Source organism: Adiantum capillus-veneris, chromosome 20, assembly GCF_014529385.1.
Source record: "Adiantum capillus-veneris isolate H3 chromosome 20, ASM1452938v2, whole genome shotgun sequence".
In the NCBI taxonomy this organism is placed as follows: Eukaryota; Viridiplantae; Streptophyta; class Polypodiopsida; order Polypodiales; family Pteridaceae; genus Adiantum; species Adiantum capillus-veneris.
In genome coordinates this window covers 9,578,217-9,590,765 of record NC_140950.1, presented here as the reverse complement: position 1 = coordinate 9,590,765, position 12,549 = coordinate 9,578,217, and the positions used below count along the sequence as shown (strand labels likewise).

Below are 12,549 nucleotides of genomic sequence, written 5' to 3'. Positions count from 1 at the left end.
CTCTCTACCCCCTTCATGGTGGTAGGAATGCTGCGGTGACCCGTAAAAGGTGGACAGTGGCATTCAGTCATAACCTTATCCCTCAACGGCTGTGTAACGCACAACATAGTCTTTTTGATCAAGTAGCCTTCCCGAAGGGAGTATCCAGCTACTGTCTCCCCATCCCGTATCCGTGTGAAAATATTTGCAAAATCTGTATCTGTGGCATACTGATCGACCATATCCTCGAAGCTCTTATGATGTATCGCAGAAACAGCCAGAACCAACGGTTTCCGAGACAAAGCATCTGCTACCACATTCTTCTGTCCCTGCACATGGACAATCTGGAAGTGGAACTGTGACAAGATGTTCGCCCACCGCATCTGCTTTTCCGAAAGCTGCTTCTGTGACAAGAAGTAGTGCAAACTCTGATGGTCTGTAAAGACAGTAAAATCCGCTCCGAGTAAGTAATGCCGCCACTGAGTAAGAGCATGGATAACGGCCAAAAGCTCTTTCTCATAGATCTTTGCTGTCATCTTCGGCCTAGAGAACAAATGTCTCTCGTAAGCTATGACATGGCCTTCTTGCATCAAGACCGTACCCAGACTATGACCACAAGCATCACAATATACTTTAAATGACTTCTGCAAGTCCAGCAAAGTCAAAATAGGTCCCGTAGTCAATTTCTCTTTCAATGTCCAAAAGGCAGTCACCTTTGTGGGTCCCCATGAAAAAGGTACTCCTTTTTGTGTCAAGGTATGCAAAAGGGAAGCAACCTCTGCAAACTTTCGTATGAACCGCCTGTAGTACGAACACAGTCCCAAGAAGCTTCTAACTTCATGGACATTCCTCAAATCGGGCCAATCACGGATAGTCTCTATCTTGGCCGGGTCCATTTTCACTCCTGCTGTGCTGACACAATGTGTCCCAAAAAGTGTATCTCTGGTAGGAAAAAATCACTTTTCTTTGCATTAATCACTAACGTGTGATATCGTAATGCTTGAAAGACTTGAAGCAGATGATCTTTGTGTTCTGCCTCATTCTTGGAGAAAACAATGATGTCGTCAAAGAAAGTGCCAACAAATACCGTGTACTCTCGAAAAATCCTGTCCATCATCCGGTTAAATGTCGCAGGAGCATTGGTTAAGCCAAAAGGCATCACCAAAAACTCAAATAACCCAAAAGTCGTGCGAAAAGCTGTCTTGTAGACATCTCCTGGCGCTATCCTGATCTGATGATATCCACTCTTCAAGTCAATCTTGCTAAAGCACGAGGATCCATGTAACTTGTCGAGTATATCATCGATCCTAGGAATCGGAAATCTGTTCTTGATGGTGATTTCGTTGAGAGTGCTATAATCGATGCACATTCTCCAAGATCCGTCTTTCTTCAAAACCAACAACACTGGAGAGCAATACGGTGAAGTACTAGGCTGGACAAGACCCTTTTCCAAGAGGTCTTTCAGTGGGCTCATAATCTTTTGATTCTGTACTCGGCTCACATAGTAAGGTGGCCGATTCGGTGGCGAGCTTCCAGGTATCAGATCAATGGTTTGATCTTCAGGCCCTCTGAAAAGCAATCGGCATGAGTGTGGAGAAAAATCTTGGCGTTCTTTTGATCAGGTCAAAACATATTCAAACTTTATCCAGCGTTCAGTTCTCTCCCAAAAGAATGAGTAAGAAACTGAAGTTCATCAAGTACAATCTCTAAGCCCTTCATTTATCAAAGTCGCTTTCTCGGCCCGCTTGTCAACCACGGCGTAGTTCTTGTGGTACCAAGGGATCCTGAGTAGAACGTCACCCCTGAACACCCCTGTCATTGCAAACAAAGTATGCCAATGCTCGGTGTAATGGCAACATCCCATCCGGGTGCCAGTCGAACTACCTCTGCCTGTGGCGTCAGTCTGTCGGGCGTAATTCCAAATCGAGCTGCCAATTCCAAGTGAAAAGAAGTTGGCCTTGGCTCCTTCAAAAGAGCTTCCTGATCCTTCACTTTGCCACAAAAGCGGCAAAGTTTGTACTTTCATTCATTAGATTCGGTGCAGGTCCCACGCCATGTGGTACCAGTTCTGCTTTTCTATCTGCCTTTTCTGCCACATTCCTCAGCTGCTCTCGAACTCTCAAACCTGTCGTCGTCTTTATCATTCTGTTCTTTTTGTGCCTTATTAGGGCACTTCGCGGAGATATGTCCTTGTTCCCCGCATCCAAAGCACTTCCCCTCTCTGATGAAGCGAGCTCTCTCCTCAGGAGTAAGCTTGGGTCGTGCATCATTTTTCTCTGGGTTGCTCTTTTTCTTTCTGCTTTCATTCCCAGAAGTCTGTTCGGCTCGTTGTGTCATGGCCTCATCTGTGGGGTAGGTCAGACTGCCAGAGTGAATGGCAAAGCCCCGCTTCGCATGACTCATCAAAGCTAACTTCTGTTCCAAGCAGTGATCTCGGGTCTCTGCAGGTAGACCCAAGGTAAACCGCTCAATCTGTTCTCTGAACGAGAACTTCGTGAATGAAGAGGCGGGTAGAAAAGAGCTCCAGAATCTTTCACAATAAGCATTAATTGTATCTTTCTTGGTCATCCGAAGATGGTTCCAAGCAGCTCGTATATCTCGTTCATATTCTTGCGTCAACCAAGAAGAAATAAAAAGCTTTTTTAAATTTCAGCCATTTAACTGGCGCAGTCTTGTTTAAAAGAAGCGTGGACCACCAAGTACGAGCATTCCCCTTAAGGTAAGAGGTAGCTCTCCGAATCTTGGAGTGCTCTGAATAGCGTCCTCCCGCGAAAGCGATGTCAAACTGCTATATAAAAGACAAAGCCTTCGAAGCATCTGAGTATCCTGAAAAGTATCAAACTTGATCGAGTGGCCACCTTCCTTAAACTCTCGGACTTTCTTGCTTTTATCTTCGAGAAAGTCATACTGGTTGGCTTTGTAAAAATTCTTCTTGTTCGCATAAAACTTTCTGTCATCGGAATGTGAGCTGTCTGTAGACGAGTCCTCAATAGAACTGTCAGTCTCTGGGCGAGACTTAGACTTCCTTGCCTTTTTCTTGCCCTTTCCGAAGCGTTGTTCTTGCTTCGCTTTTTGCTTTTTCTGTCTTCTTCGCTCGAATCCGAGGAGCTAGAAGAACTATCAGAAGAAGAAGAAGAAGAAGAAGAAGAACTGGGTACTCCTTCAAATCGAACACGCTTCTTTTGTTTCTTTGCCTTGTCGAATGTCGACCGACGACCCAAATATCCCGGGAAGTCAATGCCTTTCTTCTGCTTTTTGCCGTGCTTTTTGCCTTTCTTTTGCGCGTCAAAAAGCTGAGCAATCCGTGCATCAACCAAGTTCTCCAGTTCCTTCTCTGTATATTTTCTTGGAGGCAGAAGGTTTCTTGAGAGCGGGTTTTGGGAGTGGTGTTGTGGTTCTTTGTCACTCCATCTGTACCTCTTCCAAAGAGGTCTGGTTCATTTTGCCATCTTCGGGTCCTTGGCAAAATTGAGCATCATCTTTGTTGCATCGCCAATCAATTGACGACGCTCCATCTCTCGTTGCTCCGCCTGAGTAGGCCGAGGCGGGCCATACTCTCTGTCTGAATCTTCGTTGTGATCCCAGCCCGCATCTCCAGATGCAGAGGGAGTCGACTGATCATTGCTTGAAGCCATAGGTGCCGCGGAAAAAAAATTCGAGGATTCGGATTTCTCGTAGAAGAGGAATCGGCCGTGCTCTGATACCACTGTAACAGACTTGGACACTCCAAGTCAAGAATCAACCGCGACAGCACCAAATAACCACTTCAAAACAATTCACAGATCACAATAGATTTGCACTGGCCCGGCGGAATTCCGTGCCTAGAGATATTGGCCCCAAAGACTGGCGCCCCTTTCGGTATTTCTTTTTGTATTAATCAATCATCAAAGTACAAGAGAGCGGTTAGGGTTTCACTCTCAAACTCTGCGTCCAGATGCTCTGAGAAGTGAGGCCCTCACCACTAATTTAAAGGTACAAGGGATGCCCAATAGTAGAGCCCCAAAAGCTTTTAAAATAAAAAGCATCAGTTCTCTCTCTCTCTTAGAGAGTCTTTTTCTCTTTTTTCTTATAAAAAAAAGCAAAATTCGCGTCGCTCATCATTTTCAAAATATATATATATTTTTTTCAACCTCCACGATTTCCGGAAATCAGGGTTTTTGGTAGAAATTAGGGTTTGCAGGAATTTTAGGGTTTCTTGCAGAAATTAGGGTTTCTGCTGTCCGCCATGTCATCACTTTGTGACACGTGGGCATGGATTGGGGGGGTCGGGAAGGGGCGGTTGTCCAGGAACTGTGTACAAAGATGATGCGTACTGACCCCAGGTCTCTGTAGAGGTAATGGCCGGGGGGGTACTGCTCATGAAAGAGCCGCCCTGCCTCACGCGAGTCCTGACTCAAGACTAGCTGGTATAGATCTTGCTTTAGTTGAACCAAAAATGCCCTCTTTTTCCGCCGCACTAGGCGTCGGAAGTCAATTTGTGACTATCTGTGAGTGATGCCCCCCAAAAGCACCTCTCTTCTGAAGTCTAGCTCTAGTTTGGCGGCATTCTTCATCATACCAGCTGTTTCGAGGCATGCTCCCAGAACGGCGTCTTTGCTCAGGCTGGGTGTGTGGGCATGCCTTTGCTGTTGCATCATGTAATGTCTGTGTCAGTATAGTAGTAAGCTCCTCCAGAGATCGCCCAGGCTCCTCAGTGCATAGGCGTCTGTAGATCCCGTCTATGTATACAGAATCCGTTTGCCGCGTGAAGGTGTAGCGAGTAGGGGCTGCTACCCGTGTTCTGTGTGCTACACTGAACTGGAAAGAGATGTTCAACGACACAAGAGCACGATCCACTGTTACCCCAACAGGTTTGGGCCCAACTATGAGATCCTGGATACTAGAGATGAGGCTCGGTTGTGCCATGACACAATCCACCGTGCTGGCTCCATGTTTGTGTGAAAAGCATGTGAAACCTCCCACGGCAAGAAATCTCTGTAGGCCATTCAAGATGGCCAATCCATGTGCAGTCCCCATGTCTATCAAGTGCCGTTCATACTCGGTATGTTCCCCATCATCTTGTGATAGTCTGGATAGGCCCGTCTCTGCAACATCCAGCTCTCTCAGCATCTCCTCTGAAGTATCATAAAATACTGTCTGATGATGGGCAATCCTAGAATTGAAATCCCCTAGAATGATAATGTCACCATCTCTAGAGAACTCCCATATGTCATCATCCAAAATAGCGAAGGGGGACTCTCCTCTGGGTGGTGCATATACTGACGTACTCGGGTGAAAGTAGCAAATAGCAATGTAAAGATATCTGCCTATCTCTGCTCTCAATCTCACCCACATGTACCTAGCTTGCTCATCATTGCGGGCTATATGTATCAATGGCTGCAACTCCTCCCTCAATAACATTGCCACTCCTCTTGAGCCCTGCCCTTTGTGCTCTGATCGTGTCTCCTCTCTACAGGCTGTCTCCCATTTGTATCCACTAATGTGAGGCATAGAGTGCCCAGGGGCCTGAAGGCTGATGTGTCTCAGAGTAGAAGATGATGTCTCTCCCGATAAAACTCTCCTCAAAAGCACCCACATCAAGGCGCATAGATCCATTATAATTCTAGGTAGCAACTCTGTGTGTGGACCTCCTGCATATGGGCGACCTGTGAGAGGGTAAAGTCATCGTCGAGAAAGATACCCGTCTTCTTAAGAGTTGGTCTCTTCTTCAAAAAGTCCTTCGCTTCCATGGAGGGAAAACGAAGGATGAGTACCCCTTGCTCCCATTTTTCTTGTTGCCCACTCTCTAAGGTCTTGAGTGCATTGGCTCATGAACCCCCATCAAAGCCATGAGTTCTTTTACCTCTTTGTTGACATTATCTTTGTCTTTAAGGCCGCAAATTTTCACATGCAGAGAGCGTACTCGTCTTCTTTGCTCCTCCTCTAGTGTCAGGTTGATAATGGTGGGTGTGGATGTTGTTTCCTTGCTTTTCCCTTTCTTGGCAACCTCAATCCATTTCTCAGTCTCATTTGCTTTCTGTTGAGTCTTTGTAATAACTTCCACCCAAGAAGTCATCATTTCTTTATGCTGCTCTTCCCCCTCTTTGATGGCTCGCACTTTCTCTTTTATCGTGTTGAGTTCTTCTATTACAGAGGGTTGTAATTCTCCCTCTTCAAGCGTGTTTCGTGATCGTGCCTCAGCGAGCTCCTTCTTTGAGTGACGCAATCTCTTCGTTTAGGGCCGTCACACGATCTCCCATTGCAGTGATCTTGCTCTCTTGGGCCAAAACGCGATCTTCGAGCATTTTTATTGTCCCTAATAGGTTCCGGTTGATGTTGTTAATGGTTTCGGTCATTTCTTCTTTGCACTTTTGACCTGTATCTTCTAAGGGGTCAGGCTTATCATTTTGCTTCCTCATGTTTGGTTGCTGCAAAAAACGAGAGGAATTTTGGGGCGGGAGGAGACCACACTACACGCACAAGTGCTTCCACATTATGCATACATGTTCTCCCACATTAAGCATACATGGCGTACATTTTCTCCAATTTCTGCAAACTTTGCAATTTGTGAGAAAAAACTGAATTTTGAATTTTTTGCAATTTTTCTGATAACTATTGATTTCTGCCTGTTATAGCCAAAAAAAAAATTCTTCTGCTGCACCATCGGAGAGAGAGAGAGAGAGAGAGAGAGAGAGAGAGAGAGAGAGAGAGAGAGAGAGAGATGAGATGAGATGTTATATTAACGTCTTCAAAAGGCCAAAATGACTCATAAGACCAAAACGTTACATCCATGTGTGACTCTAGTACAGTGTCAGGGGTACTATATATATATATATATAGAGAGAGAGAGAGAGAGAGAGAGAGAGAGAGAGAGAGAAGAAGAAGAAGAAGAAGAAGGAGAAGATGATTTTAACGTCGTAGGAAACTATCCCAACAGACCTCAAAGATCTGACGAGAGTTGAACTCAAGACCTGCTATTCAAGTGGGAAATAGCATAACCAATCTACCACACTTGGGTGATAGAAAGGTTATATTATTTTCCTCTTTTTATTCTCTCACACACACACACACACACACACACACACGAGAAGAAGAGGATTTTAGGAAACTATCCAGAGAGAGAGAGAGAGAGAGAGAGAGAGAGAGAGAGAGAGAGAGAGAGAGAGATATGAAATGAAATGAAATGATATATTAACGTCCACAAAAGGCCAAAATGACCTATGAGACCAAACTGATTACAATGGAGAGAGAGAGAGAGAGAGAGAGAGAGAGAGAGAGAGATTTTTAACGTCTATGTGAGGCCGAAGTGGGCCTAGGAGACAAATCGAATATACATATGTGTATGTCCTCCATCTATCAAAAAAACAAAAACAATCCAAACTGGTACAAAATAAGGATAAGGATATAAACCTTGGTTTGTGATGGGATCTATAAGGGGGGGGGGGGGGAATGGAGCTCTAGTACTAGGGGTATGTGCATGTCTATATGCTTAGATAGTACAACCATGCAAATGCATCAAGCTAGCTAGCTCCATCCTGTGCCAATAGGAGGGTGTGAAATGTGGTACATGGGAGGATCGTGAGCAAGAGTTGCCCGGATGAATGCAATTGGGTGAGCCATCATCTGGGCTCGTCTCTCCTCAGTAGCTCGACGCGCTTGGTTCTGGATCTCCCAAATCTGTCTGCGGTAGAGTTGTGGGGCCTGACATCCAGCAATACGTGGGCATCGTCTGGCCCGGCTTGTCTCAGCCTGCTGGAGAGTCACTCCCCTCGGTGGATCTGGGAGTAGAGGGGGTGTGGTCCTCTGGAAAAAAATTGTAAGCTGTGACCGTTACCCCCCCCCCCCCCCCCCCCCCCCCCCCCCCCCCCCCCCCCGCGCGTCCCCGTGTCTTTGTAGGTGGCTGTAGAAGTGTGTCTCGCGCCTTTGTATCTCCAGTAGGTAGTGTGCCAACTGTCTCTGATCTTGAGAGTGCAAGATCTTGCGTAGGGTAGGCTGCCCTCTGAAACGTGACACTAATATCATTGTAAGCTCTGCATCTGCAAACAAAGTACTCCTCACTCTCCACCTCCTCTCTGCATACTCGGCAGACTCTCTCCTCCTTGGGAATGTTACTCTGAGCTGACCAATCGCCACTCGTGAGCTGTGTGGTATGTAAATGTCCATATAGCGTGGTCACTGTATGAACCCGTCCTCCAATATGGTACGGAAATGATCTCTGTAGTGTGACATCGTCCGCTGAGAGAGAGAGAGAGAGAGAGAGAGAGAGAGAGAGAGAGAGAGTTTTTTCTTTCAGCTGATAGACGGTTCTGGAAGTCTTCTTTATCCTGCTGGAGACCTCAATGCTCTCTCTGGGAAGATTGCACTCTCAATATCGAAGTGTTCTAATCAGGATCAAGCAGTCAGTTCGGCAGGCCTGGTGCATGCAACAACTCTCATGGTGCATAATGTTTTCAAGGGTTATGCTGATTTGCTTGAAAATGTCCTTGCTTTCCCATCTGGCACAATGGTCCCCAAACCCAAGTCAGAAGTATCTAGCTCCCTGACAGCTGATTGGCAATGGGAACTTGTAAATGGCATAAATAACTACGAAATTGGGAGCGTTCTTGTTGAAGGAAATCAGGCTGTTTCAGATTTGGTTTACACCATAGAAAGGCAGCTAAATGCCACCAGAAACAATAGCCAGAGCTTTGAGGAGAACGAGGAAGATTACGACATTCTTACACAAGATGAGTGGGAGGAAGAAAAAGCAATAGTCTTGTCAGATGATCTGGAAAGGAAAGAGGAAGAACAGGTGTGTATTCTTTATTTGAGGTGTGGGGCAGTAATAATTCTTTTATTGATTTCTGCCATTTTGATTCTATATCGTGGTTTCTGTCAAAACAGCTTGCAATGCTCTCAGGTGGCAATCTGAGTTCTTTTGTGAAATTATATTGAGAACTTCATGGTGTGATTTCTAGAATTCGAATTTATTGATTAAACAAGAGGTTTGTTGACCACAGCCTAGCTAGCTCCAAGTAGCTGGAAGTGAAGAACAAAAAGAAAAAATTCCAATTTCACTATTCTTAGACATCTTTGACTCCTAAAGAAGGTACCAAAGAATGATGATGACAAAGAAAAATTTTCAAAACTCATCTTCATCTTAGACATGTTCTTCGGTGAGAGAGTACAAACATTTTTTGTAATTGTGCCACTGAGTTGAATCACAAATCAAGGGACAAATTTAAACAGGGAAAGAGTGAAGGTGAGGGGGGGTATTAGTATGCAGTCTACCACACATCTAATTAGAAGCTGAGAAAATTCTACCTTGAGGAGGCAGTCTTTTGTGAACATATGTTTAGAAACTGAGCTATGAGCACAGATGTTTTCTGTAATGTTGATGGATGATTGATATTAGTTTGAAAACTTTCACAACTGTTGTTTTGAACCCTGCTTAGGTCGAGGAAAGACATGAGCTTTTGCGGGGCTCCTGGGAAGATGTATATAAAGTTGTGAAGAAAATGGAGAGGTTGAAAAACACAGAGCTTCATGAACGTGATGATGGAGAACTCGAGAGAACGGGTCAGCCTATATGTATTTATGAGCCCTACTATGGCATCGGTGCTTCTGTCTTTGTGCATCAAAATGATCCTACCTACCGGGGTGTGAGTTTGGTGAGTTTTAGAGTTCCCACATGGTTATCAGGTTTTGCTTGCTTATGGTGATTTCAGTGCTCGATTGTTGTGTTTCACAGCTATCAAGGCAAAAACGACCTGTACACGATGACATAGATGTGGCTGTCCGCCTCCCATTACTAAACAACACATATTATGAAGAAGTCTTGTGTGAATTTGGAGCATTGTTTGCCATTGCAAATCGCATTGATAGAGTGCATAAGAACTCTTGGATTGGTTTTCAGTCTTGGAAGGCATTTGGCAGAAAGGTATTTCAGAAACAGAAATTAGTTGGGAGTGTGTTTTTTTACAGCAGCAAAACTTGTGCTATAAGGGGGTAATCTAGTCAGGCTTTGCTCTTGCAACAGATTTTTCATTGTTTGGGTCATGTAAACAATGCAGGCTTCCTTGTCAATAGAAGCAGAGAAAAATTTAAGAGATGCGGTGAAGATTGCAGAACATGGGGATGCTTTTTATTTTTGGGGTCATATTGCAGAGGATCAAAGTGTTCTGTCAATTCACGATGATTTTTGGTCTTATTGTGACCTGATCAATAACAATAGCTGCAGGTTAATGTTAATCTTTTATAAATCAATGGTTTTAAATAGCTGATTGCCAACTGCGCACTCAAACATCATACAATTGGTTTTTCATGATAGGTCTGTGTTCATGGATGTTTTTAAACAAATGTATGGGCTTCCTTCTACGTGGGCATCCTTGCCACCGATGCCGGTTGATGGTGGAAAGTGGTCAGCTCTCCATTGCTGGGCAATGCCCACATCATCCTTTCTTGAATTTGTGATGTTTGCGAGGTAATTATGATTTTCAATTCGACTAATCATAAGCTAAAGTATGCTCCTCACCATTTTGCTTCTTCATGAATGTAGGATGTTTGTCGATGCCTTAGATTGGCAACACCACACAGAGCATCATGATGGTGGAAGGTGCTGCTTAGGAGTTTCCAACTCTGAGGTACAGTGAGCTTAATGACTGGAGAACATGTGTTTTTGCGTTTTTATTGTTTATGTTTATGTCTCCTATTCTCCAAAGCTTTTTGATATCTATGTATTTTCCAGAGTCTTAGGAATGAATCATGATAGTGGTGTGATTAAAGGAGAAGGAAAGAAACCTTCTTAAACAATCAAGGCATTGGTTCTCAATGGTTACCTCCATATAATACCAAGGCATTGGTTTGATGTTGATAGCTGTGATAACGTCAGCCTGATTGTGGATGCATGTCAAGAACTCTAGCCTCTAGATGGATTTGTGACTTGATAAAAGTGTACTTTAGAAAGGAATCGCTCATTTTCAAAGTACTCATTGGCAATTTTGCATGCAACTACAGGTGAAACACTGTTATTGCAGATTGTTGGATCTCCTCGTGAATGTTTGGGCATATCATAGTGCTCGGGTCATGATATTTGTCGATCCAAAGACAGGAATCATGCGTGAACAACATCCTTTAGAGGGCAGGCAGGGTCAAATGTGGGTGAAGTATTTTGTGTACAGCACCTTAAAAAGCATGGATGAAGATTTGGCAGAAGAGTTTGATGATGGGCAGCATGATGGAAGGCTATGGCCTCAAACAGGCGAGGTATATTGGCAAGGCATGTTTGAGAGGGAGCGTCGAGAACATATTAATCAGCGTTTGGAGAAAAAGAAGAAAAACAAAGAGAGGCTAAAAAGGATTCAAAGCAGGTACCGACAAAAACCGCTGGCAGGTGGTTAAAATAAGACTTGCATTTACGATTTAAGTAGACAGGCAGAGAAATGTTACGAGACGGGGGGTTCATCCATAAATACTACAATTTGGAAAGGGAAGCATGGAGTGTTCTTGACACACAAGCAATGGGTCTACGTTCTGGTTGCATCTCACTCTGTGTCCGCTACTCCAAATGCCAGTATCTAAGGGACTTGCCTTCCACAGACATTATTTGTTGCTGCGATCCTGGCATAGAAATTGCAAGGACTAGGGCGTGCCTCTACATCAGCCTTCTACCTTCTCGTGTGCTTGAGCTGTTGTCATATGTATGATGGTATCATACATATTTATCTCCAGAGGGAAAGTTTTGGGAGTGTTTGCCCAGTTGTAGGCACTTTTAAGAAGCTTGTTCAACGAAATTTGTGTTGCTGGCCACTTGTTCCAGTAGCATCTAGCAATGAGTACACGACATAAGACGCTCATATCTTAGCCCATAATGCGAACAGGGTTTGGTTCGTGGGCGGATGTCAGTTGACATTGAGTTTTGCACCAGTCTATGGAAGGCAATAAAAGAGGCTGCCTCTTGTTTGTTGGTCATTTTTGTCACTGGATACAAAGTGTAAACAGTACGACACATTCAAATTCATGATAACAATGTTCAACTGCTTCATATGCTGGCTGGAAGGCGTATATCTTCCACTCTCAACATGGGCTTTGTGCCACCCCCTCTTTTCACCTTCAACTGATGCTTCTCTTTGTATCTGTGACAACTGATTAAACCCTTAGTGGTGGATTGGGCCACCCCCCCCCCCCCCCCCCCCCCCCCCCCCCCCCCCCCTCTCTCTCTCTCTCTTCCACTCCCGGATAGTGGATGTCATTTTCAAGGCTACCAATCACAAAACCTGTCCACCACTGAATAAGTTTTTTTTTAAAAATACAAAAAGCCCGGAAGCTCATCTATTGCTCTATATTATTTAAGAGTATCTAAATTGGACTCAATTGCTTCTTGTGCCATTTCCGGATATTCTCACACTTGCATGATGATGATACATTTTCAAGGGCTTTATCACCCTTTCATTCAGTTGATAAGAGTTATACCAATGACTAAGCAAGGAGTCTAGCAAAAACACTAGACAAGGCATTTACTTTTTTTGGAAAGTTTCTTCACCACTCATTGCTTCTTCCTCAAGTCATGTATGTCTATTTTATATCATATAAAACTGTATCTAAATTCATTGT

The 12,549-nt window shown here is 44.3% G+C and overlaps 1 protein-coding gene across 1 annotated transcript in view; it reads left to right on the top strand.

The window, feature by feature from the left end:
* Window positions 1-12,072, top strand: part of LOC147432073 (uncharacterized) — an 86,679-nt gene extending 74,607 nt beyond the window's left edge. The window contains exons 8-14 of the mRNA XM_086492083.1: window positions 8,252-8,749; window positions 9,393-9,608; window positions 9,689-9,877; window positions 10,011-10,177; window positions 10,268-10,420; window positions 10,496-10,580; window positions 10,954-12,072. Of these exons, the coding sequence (XP_086348209.1) occupies window positions 8,252-8,749; window positions 9,393-9,608; window positions 9,689-9,877; window positions 10,011-10,177; window positions 10,268-10,420; window positions 10,496-10,580; window positions 10,954-11,337 (1,692 nt within the window). The 3' untranslated portion in view covers window positions 11,338-12,072. The remainder of the gene's footprint in view (window positions 1-8,251; window positions 8,750-9,392; window positions 9,609-9,688; window positions 9,878-10,010; window positions 10,178-10,267; window positions 10,421-10,495; window positions 10,581-10,953) is intronic.
* Window positions 12,073-12,549: the final 477 nt, after the last annotated feature.